General features: G+C 41.4%; 1 protein-coding gene across 4 annotated transcripts in view; it reads left to right on the plus strand.

Annotated features, from left to right (window-relative positions):
- Positions 1–7,840: 7,840 nt before the first annotated feature.
- The window catches only part of Wdr19 (WD repeat domain 19), a 64,900-nt gene continuing 46,554 nt past the window's right edge, over positions 7,841–26,186 (plus strand). For 3 of the 4 annotated variants that reach the window (XM_031342405.1, XM_031342406.1, XM_031342407.1), the window contains exons 1-6: positions 7,841–7,919; positions 10,824–10,915; positions 11,370–11,435; positions 13,401–13,526; positions 21,758–21,873; positions 25,115–25,230. In XM_031342405.1, the coding sequence (XP_031198265.1) occupies positions 7,914–7,919; positions 10,824–10,915; positions 11,370–11,435; positions 13,401–13,526; positions 21,758–21,873; positions 25,115–25,230 (522 nt within the window). In that variant the 5' untranslated portion in view covers positions 7,841–7,913. Of the gene's footprint in view, positions 7,920–10,638; positions 10,658–10,823; positions 10,916–11,369; positions 11,436–13,400; positions 13,527–21,757; positions 21,874–25,114; positions 25,231–26,186 lie in introns of those variants that run through there. The other variant, XM_031342408.1, reaches the window with a different exon arrangement.

Consider the following 26,186-nt stretch of genomic DNA (forward strand, 5'->3'; position numbering starts at 1 on the left):
CTGCATCCCTCCCTTTGAATGGCATCAGCATCAGCACCATCCTCTTGGTTGTCAGGCTCCATGACGGTAACCTCTGGTACTTTGGCAGTCTTTGGATACACCACATCAGAGTTTCTGTTGTCCTTGCCAGGAGACTGCCCCTTTCCCCTTCAGCCATGTTCAAATGGTTCTACCGTAGCATGTTTTAGCCAGTTCTCTTGAGACCTATTTCTGCGCTATACATGTCCACTGTGATATGTGAATCTTGGAGCTGAGCTGATTGTGTGCATTGCTCCCACATGCTTCAGTCCACAAACAAGGCTCCACTGAGGCTTTCTGTTGCTATGCCAAAAATACAGCTGAGTAATGGTGGCATGTGTCTTTAATCCCAGCGCTGGGGGGGTGGGGGTGGGAGGAGAGGGTGCAGAGGCAGGCTGATCTTTGTGACTTCAAGGATAGCCTGGTCTACAGAGTGAGTTCCAGGACAGCTAGAGCTGTTACACAGAGAAACTGTCTCAAAAACCAAACCAAAACAAAGTAAAATTATCTTGCCTGTGTTTCCGATTTTTTTTAATTAAAATTTTATGTGTGTTTTGCTTGCATGTCTATGCACTACATGCATGCCTGGTGCCAATGGAGGCCAAAAGAGGGCATATGATTCCTGGAAATGGAGTTAACGGACATGAGCTGCTGTGTGGGTGATGAATATCAAATCTGGGTCCCCTGAACAGCAGGCGGTGCTCTTAACTGCTTTGTCATCTCTTCAACATCTTGCTTGTGTTTCTTTTTTTTTTTTTTGGTTTTTCGAGACAGGGTTTCTCTGTGTAGCTCTGGCTGTCCTGGAACTCACTCTGTAGACCAGGCTGGCCTCGAACTCAGAGATCCACCTGCCTCTGCCTCTGCCTCCCAAGTGCTGGGATTAAAGGCGTGCGCCACCATCGCCCGGCCTTGCCTGTGTTTCTTAAATGATTCCCTAAGGCACAAGCCTTTAACCCAGCACTCAGGAGGCAGAGGCAGACTTTTTGGTGGTTTTACCATAAGAGGAAAAGGTTGCTCTGTACAACTTTTGCTATTTCTATCTGAAAAAAAAAAAATGACATGAAGAATTGGGCTGAAGAGATGGCTCAGCGGTTAAGAACACTGGCTGCTGTTTCAGAGGTCCCGAGTTCAATTCCCAGCAACCACATGGAGGCTCACAGCCACCTGTCATAGGATATGATGCCCTCCTCTGCTGTGTCTGAAGACAGCAATGAATAAAATAAATCTTTTAAAAAAAAAAAAAAAGAATTCTAGGAGTTCCTGATCTCTGACATGAAAACACAACTGGTGAACAGCTCGTTCGCTGTTTCCCCAAAGACTTGCGGTGACCTAGTTTTCATCTAACAAGACTCAAACCCAATGGAACTGGTCCAGGACTGTGACGAAGTCCTGCTGGAAACTCCATCCAGAGAGACAGATGGGTGACAAGCAGAGGGGGTGGGGGCACCGGGCAGGTGCTACCTCAGTGTATTGGGAGGGACTGTCACAGGTGTGTACATCCACAGGGGCTTTACTCAGGCTGGCAACTTCTAGGATGTCCCCACTCAAACTTTCTGGCTTTTTATTAAGGTACATTCCTAGTCTGATTCATGAAGTAATTCTTTTCTTCCATTTGAGAAGCAAACCCAGTTCTTTTCGGTTTTGTTGTTGGTTTCACACGGCCAATACTGGACCCCAGATTATTAGAATGGATGCTGCCCTCGAACTCCTGATCCTGCTGCTTCTACTCCCTCAGCCTTGAAATTGCAGAACTACATACTGGGAATCTTTGCTGCCTGAGAGGGGAAAAAAATCTAATCTGTTTGAGATCAAAACTCTTCCAGCACTTGAGAGGCAGAGACAAGCAGATATCTGTGGGTTTGAGGCCAGCCTGGTCTACATAGTTCCAGGACAGCCTGGGCTACATAGAGACATTGTCTCAAAAAAACAAAACATTTAGAACCTGTTGCACTGTCTTGCTTCTGACTTGTGTTGGTGCCTGTGGTAAAGATGACCATAAATTCATTGTGGCTCTCCCACTCAAGTAGTCTGGCATATATTTTCATCCCTCTTGAATCTGTGCTGGATGCACACGTTGCTTAACTAACAGAATGAGAAGGGCATGGCTTCCTGCCACTGGCACCTTGCAGTTATGACTCCTATGACTCACTTATGGGGAAGGGATGCTCTGACTCAGAATCCAGCCACTGTGGTCTGAGAAGCCTGAGCCATATGAAGAAACAGCATACAGCAGGCTACTTGTGAAGAAGCGTTGGCCAGTGTCTCCAGGAGGCCTCTTAAGGCGGCAGCTACCATCTAACGTCATCCGCATGAGCTATCTTGGATCCAAGCACTACACCCACAAGAGTCACACAGAAACACAATCCCAAAGAGCCCAGTCAAATGTAGAACTGTGCAAGACAGTCATGCAAAATCAGATGTTAAAATTGCTATATCTAGTTTTCATGTTGACTGACTCTATTGGAATCAACTAGGAGAAGCTGAATATTTGCCATTCCAGGCTTCTGTCCATAGAGGCATAAACCTTGCTTCTTCCTTGTACCGTTTTAACCCTTGTGGTAGAGCACATACCATCCAGGCTACCCTACCACACTTATTAATAACTACTAATATGACTATGACATTTGTATGGCCTTGTGAAAAAACTACATTCTTTTACTAAAAAAAAAAAACAACTTAAGCTAGGTAGTAACAGCATACTTGTAGTCACAGCTGTTCAAGAAGTATAGACTGAGAATCATTTCAGCCCAGGAGTTCAAGACCATTCTGGGCAACACAGTGACATTCTGTCTCAATAAGACCCAAGTCAACACCTTTTTCCACGTAGAAAACCCTTCCCTCTTCATGCTCTCTCTTATGGTGTATATTTTAATTTTTCTTCCTTTAAAATTGAATTTATTGTTCTTTGATTGTTTTTTTGTGGTGGGGGCATGCCTAAGTGTCACAACTTGTAAGTACATGTCAGATGGCAATTTTCAGCCGGGCGGTGGTGGCACATGCCACTTGGGAGGCAGAGGCAGGCGGATTTCTGAGTTCGAGGCCAGCCTGGTCTACAGAAGAGTTCCAGGACAGCCAGGGCTATACAGAGAAACCCTATCTCAAAAAACAAACAAACAAAAAGACAATTTTCAAGAGTCAGCTCTCACTTCTCTTCTTCCACCATGTGGAACCCAGGGATTGAACTCTGGTCATCAGAGTTGGCAGCACGCACTCTTACCTGCTGAGCCATGCTGCAGGTACACCTATTAGCCAATGAATATTTGACACAAGGGGAGATAAATTTGTCGACATTATCACATTTTGAAGGTGCTTGTCATTGACATTATTTTTAGTTTAAATCTACTTAGTTTATGTGTGTGAGTATCTTGTCTGTATACGTGTCTGTGCACAACCTGTGTGCCTGGTGTGCACAGAGGTCAGAAGATGTCAGATCGCATGAAATTGTACTTATGATGTAGGTGGTTGTGAGTTGCCATGTGGGTGCCTGGGCACTGGACTCTGATCCTCTCAAAGAGTAGTCTGTGTTCTTTACTACTGAGCCACTTCTCTAGTCTGCCTTTGCCACTGATATTCTTTAAGTAACATAAATTAGGAATGCTCTCTAACACAATATAACAACTGGAGTAATTATGGTTTTACTGAGTGTCTTAGTCAGGGTTTCTATTCCTGCACAAACACCATGACCAAGAAGCAAGTTGGGGAGGAAAGGGTTTATTCAGCTTACTTCCACATGGCTTTTGATCACCAGAGGAAGTCAGAACTGGAACTCAAGCAGGTCAGGAAGCAGGAGCTGATGCAGAGGTCATGGAGAGATGTTTCTTACTGGCTTGCTTCTCCTGGCTTGCTCAGCCTGCTGTCTTAGAGAACCCAAGACTTTCAGCCCAGGGATGGCACCACCCACAAGGGGCCCTATCCCCTTGATCACTAATTGAGAAAATGCCCCACAGCTGGATCTCATGGAGGCACTTCCCCAACTGAAGCTCCCTTCTGTGATAACTCCAACCTGTGTCAAGTTGACACACAAAACTAGCCAGTACACTGAGCAAGAGTGCTACTAATTTGTAACCATTTTGGTTTTGCAAATGAAAACCCAAGTTCGCAGCTCAGACCTTAGAATGCTCTCTCTTTAGGTTTTAAGACATTCACCTGTCAGTTTTTTAAAGCTTACTTGAGATGAAATGTATACACCACTAAATCCACCATTTTGAAGTGTACAATACACAATAGTCACAGAATTGCATAACCATCACACCATGTAATAAGTCCAAAATTTTCATCACATTTCAAAAACACACACCACTGTTTTTTATCTACAGAATGACCACTGACTGGAATTGTTTAGTTTTAAAGTTCTTTATGAATTGGTCTTTGGTTAGGCTTGTCTTTTGCACATGTGTGCATCTGGAGGCCAGAGGACAGCTCTCAGGACTCTGTTCTCTCCATCCACGAGGTAGTATTGAAATTGAACTGAGAATGTCAGTGTTGGCAGCAAGTACCCTCACTCCTCAAGCCATGTCCTGGCCCTGCCTTTAATATTAATGAAGTTCCATTTATCTATCCTTTCCCCTATGGATTTTTCTTTGATACTATAGTTAAAAAGTAATCACCATACCCAAGATCACTGAAGGCTTTCTTCTATATTGGTGTCTTAGTTAAGTTTTTACTGCTGTGAAGAGATACGATGACCAAGGCAACTCTTATAAAGGCAAACATTTCATTGGAGCTGTCTACAGTTTCAGAGGTTTAGTCACATGGTATCACGTAGGCAGACTTAGTGCTGGAGGAGCCAAAAGCTCTGTATCTTGAGCCAAAGACAGCCGGGAGACTTTCTTCCGCACTGGGTGGAGCTTGAGCATCAGGAGACCTCCAAGACCACCTACACAGTGACACATTTCCTCTAACAAGGCCACACCTCATAAGAGTGCCACTTCTTGTGGGCCAAGCATATGCAAACCACCACAATTGTCTTAATTTACAACTTAGCATCTTTCCTTTGGTCTGCAGTTGATTTCATGTAGTTTTTGTGGGAGACTCCTTTCAGATTCCTTTGCATATGGACATACAGTAGTTCCAGCGCCATGTGCTGGAAAGACAATCCTGCTGCCACACTGTGCTGCTCTTGCTCTTTGTCAGAGATCAGGTGATTAAATCTTTTTGGATCTTTCCTGGGAAGTGTTATGACCTGTCAATGTGTTTGTCTCTTCTACCATCCTTACCACACAGTCTTAAAGACACTTACTTAATTTTTTTTTTTTTAACATTTACTTTGTTACTGCAGTGGGGAATGTGTGCAGGGTATTCATGTGGAGTTCAGAGAACAACTTGCAGAAGTCAGCTCTCTCTTTCTACCATATGAGACCCTGGATCAAAGCTGGCAGAAAATGTCTTTACCCATCTTCTTGGTCCATTGAAAATAATTGAAAAAAAATCATTATTGTCATTAGTGCACATGTGTGTGCTGCCGCACATGCGTGGTGGCCAGAGAATGATTTTGTGCACATGGTTCTATCTTTCTACTCCAGGGATCAAACTGAGGTTGTCGGACTTGTACAGCGAGAGTTTTTACCTGCTGAGTTTTACACATTCCCTTCATGGTGTAGTTTTATAGTAAGTCTTTAAGTCAGATAGTCCCAGTGTTCCTCCTCCTTTAATAATGGAGTGGTTGTTTGTAGCTGTTCCCATTTAACAACTTAAACTGATCCCCATGGCAGTGTGTTCCTGTTGTGCATACCACGTTCCTATTCTTCATCATTTGCTTCTCCTTCTAGACTTCAGAATCCATTTGTTAGTAAACTGATTAGGATCTCATAATTCCACTAAAGCTACAGACCAACTTGAGGGAAAACTGGCATCTTACAATTCTGACTCTTACAATTCATGGACATGGGTTGTCTCTCCTTTTTAGTTCTGTTAAATTGTTCACATTACATTTACTTAGGTGTGCTGGCACACATGTACCATTATGTCAGAGGACAACTTGTGGTCATTGCTTCTCTCCTTCCACATTGTGTTGGCATTGTGCTGTTTCCAGGGTATTAAGTCATCAAACTTGGCAACAAGGACCCTCACCCACTGAGCTACCTCGCAGCCCTCTGAACTCTTTTAATATCCATCCTCAGTTCTTCACACTGATCATGTACATGTGTTGCTAGACTCATAGCTGCATTACATTTTAGGAGGCACTTGCACAATGGCACTGCTCTTTTACTTCAAATCTGCTCATTCTTGTGTATTAAGATTGTATCCTGGGGGCGAAATGGCTCAGCCGGTAAGAGCACTGACTTCTCTTCTGAAGGTCCTGAGTTCAGATCCCAGCAACCACATGGTGGCTCACAACCACCTGTAATGAGATTGGACGCCCTCTTCAGGTGAGTCTGAAGACAGCTGCAGTAAATTACACAGGAATGAGCTGGGCCGGAGCAAGCTCGACCTGCAGAGGTCCTGAGTTCAACAGCAGCCACACACATGATGGCTCACAGTCATCTGTACAGCTACAGTGTACTCATACACATAAAATCAATAAAATAAATCTTTTAAAAAAAAAGATTGTATCCTGGAAGCTTGTTATTAATTAGCTCTACCTCTCCCCACATCCCTCTCTCTCTCCTACTGATTTTCTTCATACTCAATTACATCATCTGCAGTTTTTCCACCTCCCTCCTCAATCACTATACCTTTTTATTTCTCCTTATTGCATTAACTAGAACTTCCACCAAAATTGAGAAAGAGTTACGAGAGGGGACATCCCTTCCTTGTTCCCAATGGGATCACTTTCAAGATTCTTAGCATTAAGTACAACATCAGCCTTAAGCTATTTGGAGATACTGTTTACAATTTCTACAGTATGAGGTTTTGTTGTTGTCTTGCTTTTATTTGTTGTTTTTTTTTTTGAGAATTTTACATATGTTAAGTTTTGTCAAATGTTTTGTTATTATAGCTATTGATGCAACCATGTAGGGGTTTGTTTTGTTTTGCATTAGCCTGTTACTATTGTGACAGGGTAAGAGAGCACATAAGTTTCTCCATCTTGTATTCTTGCTGAGGCCATTTTAGGCTTGACTACAGTTTTATCTCATTGATGAGAATCCCTGTGGAAAACTACCCAACTCTATTCTAGGAACCCGAGGTCATGATGCCCAGCTAGTGTATCTTAGCTACTGTTAAACTGACTGCTTGTGCAGAATCCCACTCCCTCCAGCTAATTGCTCATGCTTAGCCTAGGTTCCGCTAAACTTCTTGTTTACCAGGCTCAAATTAGAGAGGCGAGTTCTTTTCTTTTCTTTCCTTTTTAAAAACTATTCCTCCCCGACCACACTAACTAAAATTGTCTCAATGATCCTGAAAGAAAACGACTTCTCATAACTCATCTCCGTTAGGGCAAAATAAAAAATAATAATAAAAAAAAAACCTGCAAGAAAAAGTGAGGAATGATACATTAGTTTCTCCAAGCCTTTTTATATGTAGACCTTGTAGAAGCCGTTTGGTTCATGAGCCAATTCCCGCCTCCTACTTGCCAGCTTCTAAGTCCAGCTTTTTTCCTGGAACTCCTCCTTCACACCCTCTCCTCTGCCGGCGGTTTTTGGTCTTTTAGCTCAAAACCCTTTCTGTCCACAGGGCCCGCCTCCCTCACAGCCTCACCCAATCAGAGCTCAGGCAGGAAGTTGACCAGACCTGGTAGCATTCAACTTCCCGGGGCTTAGCTCCACCTCCATCACGTGGCTCTATCTGCCCTGTCCATCTCTCTCGAAGGAGGGATCCCGGGGAGCCCCGCCCCACGCTCGCTGATTGGTCGCTGTTTGCACTGTCTCCTGGGTGACGAGAACGCGGTAGCCGGGCGGGGGAGTTCTGTTGCGCTTGCGCACTTACAAGATCGGGGTTGTCGCTGGAGCCTTGAAATGAAGGTAAATAACTTACAAATGCCAGCGAGTTGAGAAGACACGGCCGCCTCTGTATTTCCTCAGCTCTCAGAGCGCGACTCTGAGGAGTTTGTATTCCCGTCCCTCCACGGAAGTGCTGAGGAGTGGGGGAATGCGCCCCGGGAGCGGGCGGGAGGGGATGATGGGCTTGTAGGGATGCAGGGAAAGGAAGCTCTGGAGAGCGAGCGGAGGGAGGCCTGTGCCCTCTGGAATCCGGTAGAAGCCTGATCTGAGTATGCCTGAACTTCTCAGCGCCGGGAACCGGTCGGTGTGGAGGTGACCCGATATGGCGAGCTGCCTCATTTCTTGTAGCTTAATCCTGGGCAAACCAATCTACTGTCCCAGAGCCCTGGGGAGAATAAAAAGTCTCTAGAACAGTAATCAAGAATTACTTGGCCTGTGACCTGTCCCGTGTGCAGAGCCCTGGTCGCTAGAACATGATGGAGAAATCTGCACACCTGCGTGCGTTCTCCACGACACGCAGGTTTCCTGATTGGGTTTGTTGTGAATTCCACGGGGACAGCTGCTTCATTCCTGTCATTTACCTCAGAAGTACCTACCCCACACTGCTCTGGCAAAGAAATAGAAACCCCGAGTTTAAAATGGTTTTAGCTTTCCTAAAGCTTCAGTGTGGCTCCTGTGTGTCCATTGGAATTGGCAGATAACTTTGCATGATTTCACTTCAGAAGGATGATTCACTTTCCAATGTGGTGTGTCAGAAAGGAGTAAATACTATTCTCTTTACAGTTGAGACTCCTGTGCTTGAAGAGTTACGGTGACTTGCAACAAGCAAACCTTTTTGGTTTTGTGGTTGGAAAGCTGTAACTTTTATCTCTGAGTTGTACCTAGAGCAGCTATAACTCTGTGGAAGAAAACTAACCTGTGTAAGATCACAGCCCAAGACAGATCTGCTGTGAAAGGAATAAAGTCAGGTTTAAGGACGATGTATTCCCACAGTTGCAGAAGTAAGATGCTCTTGAATATGTGAGTGTACATACTGGACAAAACCTGTGTGTTCTTGGGAATCATAGCTCACCTCTACTTTAAGTTGTGATTCCAGGGACACTGGCTTTCAGGAGATGGGTACAAAATATGTTCAGATAGCATTGGAGGAGTTGTATTGCCACTCAGATCCAAGTCTTCAGCCACAGTGTCTAAGCTGCATCTACCTACATAAAGGTGTGCTTGGTTAATCTACAGTATTTAAAGCTAATATTTTTTCATCTAGGGTCCTGTTCCTGGGTATTCTAGAATGTAGCAGTCTGATATAAGAATAATATAAGTCAATGAAATTTCAAGTTTTTAACATATAGCAACAATAAAATTGTTAAAGAAACAGATAAAATTGTGGTAATACATTTTGTTTTGCTGAGTATCTCCAAAATTTATATCAGCCTCTAACAGAAAAGTTATCAATGAAGCCAGAATTCGTTGGTGTCAATGAATCAGCCCACACCCTTAATCCCAGCACTCTGGAGCTAGAGGCAGATGGATCTCTGTGAGTCTGAGCTTAGTCCTGTCTACAGAGTGAGTTCCAGGACAGCCAGGGCTATATAAAGAGACCCTATCTGAAAACAAAGAGACACATTATCCATGATACCATCTGTGTTTCTAATAGTCTTTAAAATCTGGCATATATTTTATGGTTACAACTAATGCAAATATAAGAGCCTCAGTAGATTCAATCAATGTAAAGGTTTCCTAAGTGATATATTGCCCAGCAAATATACAAATATGCAAATATGCAATGTAAATATGTGATAAAGAAATAGGCTTAAGTAGTGAGTAAAAGAAGGTAATTTTAAATGGACTGTAAGCATCTTAGGTCTATCCAAGCTTTCTAAATAGTAATTTTGTTCAATTTAACCCCCCAATCTGTGTCACACTTAATAAATTCATGTTTAAATTCTTTCAGCATTCATAAAGCACTGTGACATTTTTTAATAAAGTTAATAATTAAAGACATTTAAAATCATATACCTTTAACACCTGCACCAGGAGACAAAGGTAGGTGGATCTGTATGAGTTTGAGACCAGCCTGCTGTAAATAGCAGGTCCCAGCCAAAGCTACATATTGAGAGACTAGCTCAAACCATTCAAACAGAAGTACAAAAGAAGTCCTATGATAATCTTTTACCTTGAAGTCTGTTCTACTTTCACTTTGTTGCTGTGATAAAGTTACCTGACAAAAACAATTTAGGGGAGCAGGTTTATTTGGGTTTACAGTTCCAGGTTATAGTCCATCAAGCAAGGGAGGCACAACGGGAGTTGCTTAAAGGTGCTAGTCACATGACACCCTCAGTCAAACATACAGAGAAATCAATGCATGCATTCCTGCTTGCTTGTCCTCAGATCAGTTCTCTTGTATAATTCAGGACCCACTGCCTAGGAAAAGGGTGCCTCCCACAGTAGATCTTCCCACTTCAAGTAACTTAAGATAGGGCACCCCAGTGGAGGAAGTCCCTCATTGAGCTGCTCTTCACAGATGCTTCCAGGCTTTGTCCACAATTAAAGCTAGCCATCACAAAGTCCATTCTGCTGCGCTAACTACTTACGTTTGATTGACCTTGGTTTTGTTTTGTTCAGTTACCATTTGTTTGTTTGTTTGTTTTGAAACAGGGTCTCACTCTGTGTCCATGGCTGGCCTGGAATTCACTGTGTAAACCAGGCTGCCCTTGATCTCACAGAGATCCCTCTGTCTGTCAAGTGCAGGGATTAAAGATGTAAGCCACCATGCCCGGCTCACACTGTTATTTATTTTTGAATAAACATCATCATTCATTCTGCATCCTGCATATCTGCACAATTAAACTTTAACATATTTTCTGACCAACACATTATTTTTTAAAAAACGTAAAACGTGTGTTTATTTGTTTATTTGTTTTTTAGCGCGTTTTCTCCCTGCTAGAAAAGACTTGGCTTGGTGCTCCAATACAATTCGCCTGGCAAAAATCATCAGGAAACTACCTCGCGGTAACAGGGTAAGAAAAGAGCGGCTGTGTGCGTGTGTGTCCACACCTGACCTATGCCCACACTGTCTCTTCCATGTAAATTCTTGTGTGATTGATCTGTAGTAGAGAGAAATATTCACTCCCATTAATATCACAGTTTAAAGAGCCTTTTCCTCAGTCATAACTTTTTTAAAATACAAATTATAAAACTACCTTGAGAAAACACTGACATCAACCCTCCACCCACCCTTGTGTAAACTGTTCAGTGTTTAAGGATGATGTGTCTGATCTGCTTCCATGTTAATAATATGCAAGACAAAGATAGATATAAAGAGTTGAATATAAACTTTAAAAGCACATTCAAAGACCCATAGTTTTTCATTGTTTGATTAAATAATTCATCCTGGGGTAGAGCCCAATTTTTAAATGCATGGATAAATAAGAGCAATATTAAAATAACTTTTTTTATTCTTCTTGCCTTCAGAGCTGATTATATTGTTAAAATCTTTGATCGCCATGGCCAAAAAAGAAGTGAAATTAGCTTGCCTGGGTGAGTACAGGGTTGGATTGAAAACTTCAAGCTTTGTTGCCTAAAAGATTTCAAAAAAAAAAAAAAAAAGAAAAAATTACTGTCTTAAAATTAAATCATACTGGGGCTGGGGCTCGCCAGAGGGCTGGGTTCAATTCCCGCACCCACATGGCAGCTTCTAACCGTCGGTAACTCTGAGACTTGGCATCTTTCCCAGACAGACATAAGGCAAAATACCAATGTACATAAAATAAAAATTAAACCAAACTTTACAGCCCCTTCTCCTGTTTTTATTTTCTCTAACTATAAAAAGGAGTACTTTCTTTGGGCCAAAGTTAGTAAAGCATACGTGTGACACTTGAGTTAGAGTTTATATCTTTATACATAAATATTCCCAGGGAAGCTTTATGTCAGTATGATAAGTGAGTCCAAAATAAGGTTTCTCTGGGAGTGGGGAGATGGCCCAGCAAGCACATGGTGGCTCACAACCATTCATAATGACATCCGACACCCTCTTCTGGTATGTCTGAAGACAGCTACAGTGTACTTCCATATACTAAATAAGTAAATCTTAAAAAAAAAAATTCTCTCTTTAAAATATCCAGTCTTTATAAAAATCCAAAGTCTCATAAAAACTAATTTCTCTCAACTGTGGTTGTCTATAAAATCAAAAAAATAAGTTACTTTTTGCTTCAGGAAGGAACAACTAGGGCACAAAGTCAAATAAAAGGAAGACCAAACTCCAACCATAAATAACTCCATGTCCTGTGTCTGGGATCCATTCATGATCTGCTGGGCTCCTCCAAAGGCCTTGGGTCACTTCTCTGGCCCCTCCCTCCGAAGCACACACAGCTTGTCTTCTAAGCTCAGCCAGGGTCCACTCCACTGCTGCTGCTTTTCTTGGTGTGCATCCCATAGTACTGGCATCTCCAAAATGCTGGGGTCTCTGTTGTAACTGGGCTGTATTCTCACCAGTAGCCTCTCCTAGGCTCTGTTCATGGTACCAAGCCTCAGCTTCTCATAACCCCTTCAATCCTGGGCCCTCAACTGCTACTGAGGCTGCAACTCCACCAAAGGCCTCTTCTGGCTTCTCACAATGCCAATCCTTAGCTGCTCTCCATGACTCCTTCATACCTTCAAAATCAGTACCACCTGGTGACTCTTATATTGCCAGGTTCTGCTACCAACATGAAGTACAACCTTAGCTGCCTCTGGAACACAGCTTCTGTGTGCTGAGGAATCACTTCTAGAAGATTGTGCCTCAATGATGCTGTCTCTTCTAAATCACTGCTACTTTCTCAGCTTCAGCTAAATCAGCATTGATTACCCCTGCAAAGCAAAGGGTTCACTTTAGTGGTTCTGGTATTTTGTTAGTTGCATCTGACTCAAGCCTCAGCTAAGCTTGACTCCAAATGTGCATTGGCCCAAATAAAGTTCTTGACTCTCAAATTTTCCTCCGACACTGCAGAATCCAGGCCTTTTAAATTTCTTTTTTGGTTTTTCGAGACAGGGTTTCTCTGTATAGCCCTGGCTGTCCTGGTCCCAGAACAGACCAAGCTGGCCTCGAACTCAGAAATCCACCTGCCTCTGCCTCCCAAGTGCTGGGATTAAAGGCGTTTGCCACTACCACCCTGGCTTCTTTTAAAATTCTTATCTTCCACACTCTCACAGAATACCTCACCAAGCTTTGAACTATGGCTTTTCTAAACCAAAGTTCCAAAGTCCTTCCACAGTCCTCTCCAAAACAGCATAGTTATGTCTGTCACAGTAGTGTTCCTCACTATCCCTCCGCCATCTTAGGGCTCATTAAGGTTTCTATTGCTATGATAAAACACCATGACCAAAAAGCAAGTTGGGGAGGAAAGGGTTTATTTGGCTCATGCCTCTACATCATAGGCCACCATAGAAGGAAGTTATAGATCATGGGTGTTTGTTTCCTCCTGGCTTTTGAGAAGTGGATAGTAATGGTGTTCTCTCTTCCAAAAGCACCTGCGTTGCCATGGATTGGGATAAAGATGGTGACATCCTGGCAGTGATTGCTGAGAAGTCCAGTTGCATTTATCTGTGGGATGCCAACACAAATAAAACCAGCCAGCTGGACAATGGCATGAGGTGAGGATGCCTTTGGTGCTATTTAAGTAGTGATCCTGGCACTTCATTATTTTTATTAGTATCAGTAATTGTATTTTTACTGGGATATAATATGGTATTTTTAACAGTCACATGCATTGTGTACTGGTCAGATCTGTGTATTTAGCCCAAAAGTAACTTTGTAGTTATTTTTAAGTTTTTCTCTGAGTGAGCAATGTTACTGTTTGTCGCCTTCCGATTATTTTTGAAGTTTGCACTGAGAAATGTTTGTTCTCTTAATGCTGAGAATGTTTACTGCTTTGATTTTGGAGACATTTCAAATGTCTCCAAATGATGAGTCTTCCCCCTCCCCCCTTTTTTAAAGTTGTCTTTTTGGTGTTCTGTTTCATTTTGAGACAGGATCTCATGATGTAGCTAGCCCTGGCTGTCCTGGAATTTACTACATAACCAGGCTGGCTTAGAACTCACAGAGACCTGCCTGCCTCTGCCTCCTAAGAGCTGGGATTAAAGGCATTTATCTGCCACCATGATGCCTGGCCATGAGTTGTTGTTGTTGTTGTTGTTGTTGTTGCTATCACTTTATTTTGTTTTGGTTTTGAGTTTTTTGAAACAAGATCTCATATAGCCCAAGCTGACCTGGAGCTCACTGTGTAGCCAAGAATGACTTTGAGCTCTGATTCCCTGCCTCCTAAGTGCTGGGATTACAAACCTATACCACCATGCCTGTATTAATTTTCATATGAAAAAAAATCCCATTTCTTTTATGGTTGGTATGTGTAATCCTCCTGTTAATTAGAATAAAGATGTGTGGCCACTCGTGGTGGCGCAAATCTTTGATCCCCTAGAGTCAGACAGATCTCTGTGAGTTCAAAGCCAGCCTAGTCCATAGCAAGCTCCAGGACAGACCGGACTATACAGAGAGACCCTGTCTTAAAAACAAAAGAATAAAGATCTTATGACTTTGAAATACCTTCTTTTTATTTATTAATTAATTAATTTAGTTTACATCCCAATTGCAGCTCCCTACTCCTCTCCTCCCAGTCCCTCCCTCTCACCTCACCTCTCCTACCCCATCCCTCCCTTTCTCCTCTGAGAAGGAGAGGCCTCCCGTGGATATCAAACTGCCTTGGCATATCAAGTTGTAGTAGGACTAGGTGTGTCTTCTTTAATTGAGGCTAGACAAGGCAGCCCAGTTAGAGGAAAGGGATCCAAAGGCAGGCACCAGAGTCAGAGACAACTCCAGCTTCTTCTGTTAGGGGGCCCACATGAAGATCAAGCTGTGCATCTGTTACATATGTTCAGGGGGCCCATGTCCATCCCATGCATGCTCTCTGGTTGGTGGTTCAGTCTCTGTGAGCACCTATGGGCCCAGGTTAGTTGATTCTGTAGATTTTCTTGTGGCATCTTTGTCGTCTCTGGCTCCTTCAATCTTTCCTCCCCAACTTCCACAAAATGCCTTGAGCTCTACCTAATGTTTGGCTGTAGGTCTCTGCATCTGTTTCCATGAGCTGCTGGGTGAAGCCTCTCAGGAGACAGTCATGCTAGGCTCCTGCCTGCAGTTATAGCAGAATATCAATCATAGCATCAGGGGTGGGGCTCGCTTTCATGGCATGGGTCTCAAGTTGGACTAATCATTGCTTGGTCATTCCCTCAAGTTCTGCTCCTCTTTATTCCTACCCATCTTGTAGGCAAGACAAATTGTAGATCTAAGGTTTTAATGGCTGGGTTGATGTTCCCATCCCTCCATTGGAAGTCTTACCTAATAACAGGAGGTGTCTGTTTCAGGCTCCATATCCCCCATTGCTAGGAGTCTTAGCTAGGGTCAGCCTCATAGGTTCCTGGGAGTTTCCATTGTCCTAGGTTTCTAGTTCATCCCAGCGATGCCTCCCACCTCCCACTGATTTCAGTTCCCCTCCCCAGCTTTCCCTCTCCGTCCTCATCATGCTTCTTTGGGTCTGTGGATTGTAGCATGGTTATCCTGTACTTCTGACTAATATCCACTGCTAAGTGAGTATATTCCATGTTTGTCTTTCTGGGTCTGGGTTACCTCACTCAGGATGATCTTTCCTAGTTCCATCCATTTGCCTGCAAAGTTCATGATGTCCTTGTTTTTCATAGCTGAGTAATATTTTATTGTGTAATGTATCTTTATTCTTTGAATAAATCTTGAAGGACATCTAGATTGTTTCTAGTTTCTGGCTATAATGAATAAAGCTACTATGAATATAGTTGAGCAAGTATCCTTGTGTTATGGTGGAGTATCTTTTGAGTGATTTAACTGTGTCTTGAAGTAGAACTTTTCCTGTTTTCTGAGAAACTACCAAATTGATTTCCAAAGTGGCTATACAAGTTTGCCCTTCAACCAGTAATGGAGGAGTGTTCCCCTTGTTCTATATCCTCACCAGCCTGAGCTGTCACTTGAGTTTTTGATCTTAGACATTCTGATGAGTTAAAATGGAATCTCAGAGTTGTTTAATTTGCATTTCCCTAATGACTAAGGATGTTGAACATTTCTTTAAGTGCTTCCTGGCCATTAGAGAGTTCTCTGTTGAGATTTCTCTATTTAATTCCGTACCTTGTTTTTAATTAAGGTTATTTGGGTTTTAAGATCTAATTTCTTGAGTTCTTTATATATTTTAGATATCAGCCTTCTGTCAGAAAAGATCTTTTCCCATGCTCTAGGCTGCCATTTTGTCCTATTGACAGTGTCCCTTGTCTTACAGAAGATTTTCAGTTTCATGAGGTCCTATATATTAATTGTTGATCTTAGTGCCTGAGCTGTTAGTGTTCTGTTCAAGAAATTGTCTCTTGTGCCAGTGCATTCAAGGCTATTCCCCACTTTCTCTTCTATCAAATTTAGTGTATTGGTTTAATGATGAGGTCTTTGATCCACTTGGACATGAGTTTTGTGCAGGGTGATAGATATGGATATATTTGCATTCTACATGCAGATCCACATAGGTCAGCATCATTTGTTGAAGATGCTTTTTCTTTTCCATTGTATGATTTTGGCTTCTTTGTTAAAAATCAAGTGTCCGTATGTGTATGAATTAACTTCTGGTTCTTTGATTCAATTTCATTGATCAACCTATCTACCTTTATGCCAATACCATGTGGTTTGAATTGCTATTGCTCTGTTGTATAGCTTGAAATCAGGGATGCTGATATCTCCAAAACTTCTTTTATTGTACAGGATTGTTTTAGCTATCCTGGGTTTTTTGGTTTTCCATATGAAGTTGAGAATTGCTCTTTCAAGGTCTGTAAAGAATTGTGTTGGAATTTTGATTGGAATTACATTGAATCTGTAGATTGCTTTTGGTAAGACAACCATTTTCACTATGTTAATCCTACCAATCCATGAGCATGGGTTATCTTTCCATCTTCTAATACCTTCTTCAGTTTCTTTCTTCAAAGACTTGAAGTTTTTGTCATACAGATCTTTCACTTGTTTGGTCAAAGTTATAGCAAGATATTTTATATTATTTGTGACTATTGTGAAGGGTATTATTTCCCTAATTTCTTTCTCAGCCTGTTCATCATTTGTATAAAGAAGCACTACTGATTTTTTTCATTAATTTTGTATCTAGCTACTTTACTGAAGGTATTTATCAGCTGTATGAGTTCTCTGATAGAATGTTTGGGGTCACTTATGTATACTATCATATCATCTGGGAATAGTGGTACTTTGACTTCTTCCTTTTTAATTTGCATCCCCTTGATCTCCTTTAGTTGTCTTATTGCTCTAGCTAGAATTTCAAGTACTATATTGAATAGATACAGAGAGAGTGGACATCCTTGTTTTATTCCTGATTTTAGTGGAAATGCTTTAAGTTTCTCTCCATTTTATTTGATGTTGGCTAATGGCTTGCTGTATATTGCCTTTATTGTGTTTAGGTACAAAGATCCAAGGTACATGCCTTTAAACACAATGAAATCAACTATAATCTCTCCAACACTTTTATCACGAAGGGGTGTTGGATTTTGTTCAAGAGTTTTTCAATATCTAATGAGATAATCATGTGACTTTTTTTCCTTTCAGTTTGTTTACATGGTGGGTTACATTGATGGATTTTCATTTGTTGAACCATCTCTGCATCCCTGGGATGGAGCATACTTGATGATGGATGGTAGATGATATTTTTGATATATTGTTGTATTTGGTTTGCAAATATTTAAATGAGTATTTTTGCATCCATGTTCATAAGGAAAATTGGTCTGAAACTCTTTCTTTGTTGAGTCTTTGTGTTGTACAAATGAACAACACAAAATGAATGAGTTCTGCAATGTTCCTTCTGTTTCTATTTTGTAGAATAATTTGAGGAGTATTCATATCCACTCTGTTAGCCTGTGACTTTTTATTGGGGAATTGATTCCATTGACGTTGAGAGATATTAATGACCAATATTTTTAATTCCTGTTATTTTAATGTTGGTGGTGGTTGTGGTGGTGGGGTGTGTGTGTGTGTGTGTGTGTGTGTGTGTGTGTGCCTCCCTTCTTTTGGTTTTGCTGGTGTAAAATTATTTATTTCCTGTGTTTTCTTGGGTGTAGTTAGCCTCCTTGGGTTAGAGTTTTCTTTCTTTCTTTTTTTTAAAGATTTATGTATGTATGTATGTATGTATATATTTAATGTATATGAGTATACTGTCACTGCCTTTAGACATACCAGAAGAAGGCATCATATCCCATTACAGATGGTTGTGAGCCACCATGTGGCTCCTGGGAATTGAACTCAGAACCTCTGGAAGTGCAGTCAGTGCTCCTAACTGCTGAGCCATCTTTCCAACCCCCAAGTTGGAGTTCTTTTTTTTTTTCTTTCTCTCTCTCTCTTTTTTTTTTTTTTTTAGATATTTTCTTTATTTATATTTCAAATGATATCTCCTCTCCTGGTTACCCCTCCGAAAAAATATCAAAAAAAAAATATTTCCTCCCCCTCGAGTTTTCTTACTAGTATCTTCTATAGGGCTATATTTGTGGATAGGTACTGTTTAACTTTAGTTTTTCATGGATTATCTTGTTTTCTATGGTGATTGAAAGTTTTGCTGGGTATAGTAGTCTGGGCTGGTATATGTGGTCTCTTAGAAACTGAAAGACATCTGCCCAGGCCCTTTTGGCTTTTGGAGTCTCTCTTTTGGGAGGTCAGGTATAATTCTGAAAGGTCTGCCTTTATATTGTTTCCCTGGTTTATACATTTCATGTCTTAATTTAGTATGTGGTAGAAGGATTTTCTTTTCTGGTCCAATCTATTTGGTGTTCTATAAGCTTCTTGTATGTTTATAGGCATCTTTTTCTTTAGGTTGGGGAAATTTTCTTTTATGACTTTGTTGACAATATTTTCTGAACCTGAAAGCTGGGAATCTTCCCCTTCTTCTATTCCTATTACTCTTAGGTTTGGTCTTTTCATACTGTTACCTGTTATTGCAGTTAATATTTCATATACTTTATTAGTATTTCACTTCCAAATTTCATCATATGTATGACCTTTCAAATTAAATTCAGTGATTCAAATTGTATCAAGTGCACACTGAATTTTTAGTGCTCTGATTCCAGGTTAGCCAGACAAAGTCTCCTCCCACTTAACCTTTATCCTTACTCAGTGTTGTAGGAAACAACAAAAAAAAGTACCTAAAAACAGTAAAACAGAAGCATGGTCTGTCTGTGGTGCTCAAAATGTAGCTATGGTGGTATCATTTAGAACACTTGGTAATGTACAGATTGCTATGTAGCCCCATGCCCTGAGTTTCTGATTCAGTGTGTCTGAAATGAGATCTGAGAAGTGGCATTTCCAACACATCCTTGGGGTGACATTGCTGGCTCTGCGATTGAATTGTTGAGAGCTGTTGTTTTGGACCCATTGTGGTTTTCCCCCCCAGTATATGAAGGAGCTAGTCTTCAAAGAGTTACCATTCCCGTTTGTAGAGAATCTTAGAAATAGCCAGCCCGTGAGTCATAGAATGTGTGCAAGAACTTGGGACTGGCAAGAAGGCCCCATGCTGATGAACTGAGTTTGATCCGAAGGCCCCACGTGATGGAAGGAAAGAACTAATGCCTACAACTTCTTCTCTAGCTGCGGCATCACAGCCACATACTCACGTCATGAATGTAATTTAAAAACTCTTAGACAAAAGTGCTCTCTCTTCCTGCTTCGGCACAGCTTTGGAATAGCAGTGGAACAACAAACAGAAATCTTTTTCTTTTTTTAATCTTTTGGTATATCTGGGAATTAACCCAGGGCTTTATTCAACCATATAGTGCTCTACCACTAAAATATATGCTCAGCTAAGATACACCCTTTTTAAGGTTATGAATTCCCAGTGGTTCCTCCAGTTTCATTTGCCATGTTATTGAAAGCTACCCTTCCCCTTGTAAAATTGTGTATGGTGTCATTTGTATGTGTGAGTGTGTAGACCTGGGGCTGATCACTTGATCACTCTCCACCTTATTCACTGAACCCAGAGTTTACCAATATGGATAATCTAGCCAGCTTGCTCTAGGGATCCCATTCTTGTCTTATAAGCACTGGAATTACAGGCAAACCCGCCAGGCATTTACACAGATTCTGAAAGTTCAATCTGCTCCCCTCACACTTGTGTACCAAGTACTTTGTCTACAAAGCCATCTTCCGCAGGGCAGTAGTAACGCACACCTTTAATCCCAGCGCTTGGGAGGCAGAGGCAGGTGGATTTCTGAGTTCGAGGCCAGCCTGATCTACAGAGTGAGAACCAGTACAGTCAGGGCAACACAGAGAAACCCTGTCTTGAAAAACCAAAAACCAAACCAAACCAAACCAAAACAAAACAAAAAAACAAAGCCATCTTCCTAGACCTCAAAAACTACTTTAAAAAAAAAAAAACAAAAAACCAAACAAAAAACCAGCCAGGTGGTGGTGGTACACACCTTTAATCCCAGCACTTGGGAGGTAGAGGCAGGAGGATTTCTATGTTTGAAGCCAACCTGGTCTACAGAGTGAGTTCCAGGACAGCCAGGGCTACACAGAGAAACCCTGTCTCATAAATAAAAAACAAAAACAAAAACAAACAAACAAACAAAAAACAATGCTTAAATTTCATGTCACCTCTATAGAGCCAGTGGGACATGGGAGAATGAAACCCATAATTGAGGAGGACTGAAGTCTCATGCAAGAGCCAACTTTATTTAGTTGAGTCATTCTAGAAAAGTGTACAGGCACAAGGGCAAGCTGCACGAGGTGAACAGACCACACAGAGCAGGCAGACCACACAGAGCAGACAGACCACACAGAGCAGACGGACCACACAGAGCAGACGGATCACACAGAGCAGACAGACCACACATTGCAAAAACATGTTTTTCCATAGAAAACATTATAATGCAAAAACATTGTTAATTGTTTCCATATAAACAAATGACAATAGCCAGTTGTAATGAATAATCTGAAGTAAATTCACTCCTATCCACTGCCCCTGGGCAGAGCTTGCAAACACATTCCAAAACTAGTTCTGTGTTTTGAAGAAACTGAGTTCTCAAGACTGTCTTGTTTTCTCACCTGAAGCACTCAGAAGTCTCCTCATCCAACTCCATTCTTGGGCCATGTTCCAACAGTTCCCATTAAAATTTTTACTATAATTATAGTTAAAACCACTGTTAGTAATACAAATCACCTTATAAATTTGAAGTTCTGTAACAAAGTCTACATTCATTGTTGTTGTTGTTGTTGTTTTGAGTCTACCTGCTGCCAAGACGATCTTATTCTGCCTCCAGGTTTTCTTTTAATTTTTTTATGTATCTATATTGTATGTAAATTTTACCTCCTATGTATGGTCTTGCCAGCATGTATGACTGTGAACCACATGTATTCCTGGTGCCTTCAGAGGCCAGAAGAGGGTATCCAGAACTGGTGTTACAGACAGCTGTAAGCTACCATGTGGGTGGTGCTGGTAATCAAACATGGGTCCAACTAGTGTTCTTAGCTTCTGAGCCACCTCTCTGCCACTTCCAAAATTCTTTTAGCACATAGTCTTCATCTAAAAACCATAAGCCTGTGAGTTTTTTCTTGAGACAGAATCTTACTATGTAGCCATGGCTGGCCTTGGGCTCACAGAGATCCACCTGCCTCTGCCTCCTGAGTGCTGGGGTTACAGCTAAAAGCTCATGAGCTATAATGTCGCACTTCAGCTTCTAAGCAGAAGTTAAAGTTATGCATGAAATATTTCTTAGCGGATTCTTAAGGGTTTATGATTGTGTATTGTTCTGTAATATATATCTTAATGTTACAGGGATCAAATGTCTTTCCTTCTTTGGTCAAAAATTGGAAGTTTCCTGGCTGTTGGGACCATTAAAGGAAATTTGCTCATTTATAATCATCAGACATCTCGAAAGATTCCTGTTCTTGGTAGGTTCTGCCTAGAAACACTGCACGTTTGTGATATTTTTCTGACAGTCCGTTCCATTGTCTCAGATTTCCCTGAGATGGCATGAAAAATGTGTAAAGAAAGGTTTTCCTGGCCCATCTTAGATACTGTCCAAGAAGATCCCTCCCCTGCTTGCTAAGATTTCCTGAAGTACATAAGACAGACTGAGTTAAGGTCAGCCTGTGTCTAGCCTTCAGGACATTAATGGTTCCCATTTTTCCTCCCACGCCCAGGTTGTATCTCTAGACGTGGAATAGCTCATATGCGTATCAACACCTGTTGACCCCACATGTTGGTTCATTTTAGTCAGTGTGGTTGTATTATACCATGTACTAAATTTAATCCACATAGTAAGTGAACCAAAAGGTTCAGTGACTGCTTACATAGGGGATATCCACGTACCTGATCCTTACCCCACTTGGTCTCCAAACACCAGTTGACTGCAGACTTTGGAATGTGAGTAGTTTTCCCTTTTGACCTTGCATGGAGTGCTCTGGCTCCTCCCTCCTCAGTTCACTTGGCCTTGGCCCCTTGAATACCCTAGAAGATTGAACAGGGCTAAATGCAGGCAGGTGGCCAGAAAAGCATCCTGGCCACTAAGGGAGGCAGCAAACGCTGAAGATAGCGGCACCTACAGGACACTTGAGGAACTGCTTTCCAGTAAAAGCATAGCGTCATTTCAAATTATTTTCACATGTATCTCTTTAGTATTAATTTTAATTTTTAGTGATAAGAGATAAATGGAAGCATCATTAATCTATTAGAAAGACCAAACAAATTTTCTCCCAGTTACAAAAATCAGCTTTTTCCATATAAATTGTCTGTACGACTCCTGCAGGCATTTTGTTTCCCCTTTACCTCTAGTATATTTATAAGCCCCAGAGATTTGGACACTGGATGTGTATGGAAATAATATGTAAGAGCATGATCATTCTCATATCAGGCTGTCATATGAACATAATGTTATATGTAATCTGTATCTAATATAAATATGATTCTGCCACATTTTTTTTTTTTTTTTGAGACAGGGTTTTTCTCTTCACCCTGGCTGTCCTAAAACTCTCTCTGTAGACCAGGCTATCCTGGAACTCAGAGATTTGCCTGCCTCTGCCTCCCAAATGCTGGGATTAAAGGTGTGTGCCACCACTGCCCAGCGCCATATTTTTACTTAATAATCATATAAAAACATAACCTGAAAAGACTAGAATTAATTGCCTATCTTAGGCCCTTTAGATAAATATATTGTTACCTCTCTCATATTTGTTTGGTCTTGGCTCAGCTCTGTTTCCTTTTAACCTTTTAAAAAAAGATTTGTTTTTATTATTTTAAACTATGTTTAGGTATCGGTACTCATGAGGGCAGGTGCTGTGGAGGACAGAGGTGTTGAATCCACTGGAGCTGAAGTTACAGATGATGTAAACCACCTGCTCTGGGTGCTGGGAACTGAAGTTGGGTCCTCTGGGAAAAGAGCAAATGCCCTTAATCCCTGGGCTATCTCTCCTACCCCTTTTCTTAACTTTTCTTAAAGTCAGGTCATCCCACCCTTGGATACTTGACCCACCAGCACTGTATAGTAACCAAATATGCATTTCATGTTGTACTGATCTGGGCCTTGGAGTTTGACAAGATGCTGGTGTTTCTTGTTGTGCAGTGTCCTGATATGCACACGCATTAGTTATGACAGTTTAATTAAATAATGCCAGTCTCCCATTTCAGTCACCAGAGTGACCAGAAGTACTAGGTCATTACTCCCTAAGTTCATGTTAACTGTTCTTACTGATGTTATGCTTAACCTGAGTTTTGAGCTCTGTGACAGGGTATAGAAAGGAAAAAGGACGGTTTCTTCTCCCTTTCCTTGGTAAAGAAAGGTATTTATGGGCCAGCGAGATGGCTCAGCAGATAAAGGCCCTTGCTGCCAAACCCTTACAACATGAAATGCAGTCCCTGAAAGCCACATGGTGAAGGAGAGAATCAACTCCCAAAGGCTGTCCTTTATTTAACCTCTGCATGTGTGCTATAGAACGCACGTGCACATATGCATATACCATATGTGTGCAGATGCACACACACATAAGCACACAAGTAAATAAATAGTAAATAAATAAATACAATTTTTAAGAAGAAAGAAGAAAGGCATTTGTCGTCAGCATCTTTCAGCCTCTCCACGTAACCCTTGCCCTTCCTGGTTTCCCCGCACCACCTGAGTACTTTAATCCAAGATCAAGACAATCTCTCAGTCTTCAGCTCTTCTAAAAGCATTCCCTTCACTTTTGTCCTCTAGCTTCCCAATTTGAAACACCCTCCATAACCGGAGAACTCCTGAATCTGTACCTCTTCCCCACTGTTGGCTGGATTCACACCTGCAAGTTCTTACTGAATGTCTGCCCCCTCCCCCAACACACACACCCCTGTGAGATACCCATGAACACTCCAAATTTAACCTCTCCAAAGTCCTCTTGATTGCTTAGAAAGTGTAGTAGGTGTCCCCTGCAGTTATGTTCAGGGTTCAGTATCTTATCGCTGCTCCTGGATACTGTCATGGAATGGCCTCGTTTTCTGCCTAATTTCCTGTAGTCTCCTCATAATATGTCTCCTCTCACCCTATAGCAGATGGGCCTTCTGAATACTCATGAGTCCTGAGTCCTTACGTCCAACTGACCTCAGATGCAACCCTAAGGAAAAATTGCTGCAGTTGCACTGAACACATGTGTGTTCCTCTGTTATCCCTTCATCTCCACTCTGCAGCAGAGAGGAGACTCCCCTCTTAACACACTAGGCCGTTCACATTTGTACCTCAGTGTTACTGTGAATTATACTGTAGTTATCCATGGACAGTAAAACTGTGCATTGGTAAGTCAGCTTATATCAAGGCTTCATCAGATAGTAGTGAAGAGAACTTTACTGCTTTGGGATTTGCTTCTTTTAAGATATTACAAGTTCAATTCTGGGATAAATCAACAAAATTTGTAGAGGAAAACATTTTTCCCTGCTCAGGCCTATGTATATTATCTAAACAAAAAGTTATTATTTACCATTATTTTAATTTCTAGCTTAGTGATGAAGTCTTTGAGGTAAGTTTGTGTAGACACTAGGGGCTTTCATGGGAGTAGAAGCCCTTGTCTGCTCAGTCCCATGGCACATAGGATTGGCATCACTCATTTTTTATTTATCCATATTGAAAAGTCCACATGTCAGCAAAAATTGCCTCTTTTTTTTCTTCAGGAAAACATACTAAGAAAATCACATGTGGATGTTGGAATGCAGAGAACCTCCTTGCTTTAGGAGGTGAAGATAAAATGATTACAGTTAGTAACCAGGAAGGTGACACAGTAAGACAGGTAACACACCACCATCTCTCTGTGTGACACAGTAAGACAGGTAACACACCAACCACCATCTCTCTATGTGAGATGTTCATGTTTTCCTTGTGATTATCAGCACAAATTATTGTATAAAATTTATGTCAAATTATTGTATAAAAGTTTGTTTAAGTCACTATGTGGAATATGCTTATGAGTCCATATTTTTAGAGATACTGATATTTTATTTTTGGTGTATGAGTGTTTGCCTGCAGTTATGTATGTATATGCTGTGCATGCCTGGTGCCCACTAAAGTCAGAAGAGGGTGTAAGATTTCCTGAAACAGGAGTTGTGGATGTTTACTAACCAGCATGTGGGTACTGGGAACTGAACCTGGGTCCTCTGTAAGAGCAACAAGTGCTCTTAACTACTAAGCCATCTCTCCTGTCCCCAGTTTTATGTTTTAAGTATCAGAAACCTTTGTCTGTTTCCATGCATCCATACACATGCGCAGCACCCAGAGACACGGGAGCACACAAACTTTCACACTTGCATACACACATATACACACACACACACATACACACATATACACACACACATACACACACACACATACACACACACAAACTTTCACACTTGCATACACACATATACACACACACATACACACATATACACACACACATACACACACACACATACACACACACAAACTTTCACACTTGCATACACACATATACACACACATACACACATATACACACACACATACACACATATACACACATACATACACACACACACATACACACAAACTTTCACACTTGCATACACACATATACACACACACATACACACACACAAATCCTTTTTGTGTATTATTAGGAAATTTTTTTCTTTAAGGTGAATAAGTTAGCAGGGCAGTAGTGGCGCACACCTTTAATCCCAGCACTTGGGAGGCAGAGGCAGGCGGATTTCTAAGTTCGAGGCC

This window comes from Mastomys coucha, unplaced genomic scaffold, assembly GCF_008632895.1.
Source record: "Mastomys coucha isolate ucsf_1 unplaced genomic scaffold, UCSF_Mcou_1 pScaffold22, whole genome shotgun sequence".
NCBI classification, from domain to species: domain Eukaryota; kingdom Metazoa; phylum Chordata; class Mammalia; order Rodentia; family Muridae; genus Mastomys; species Mastomys coucha.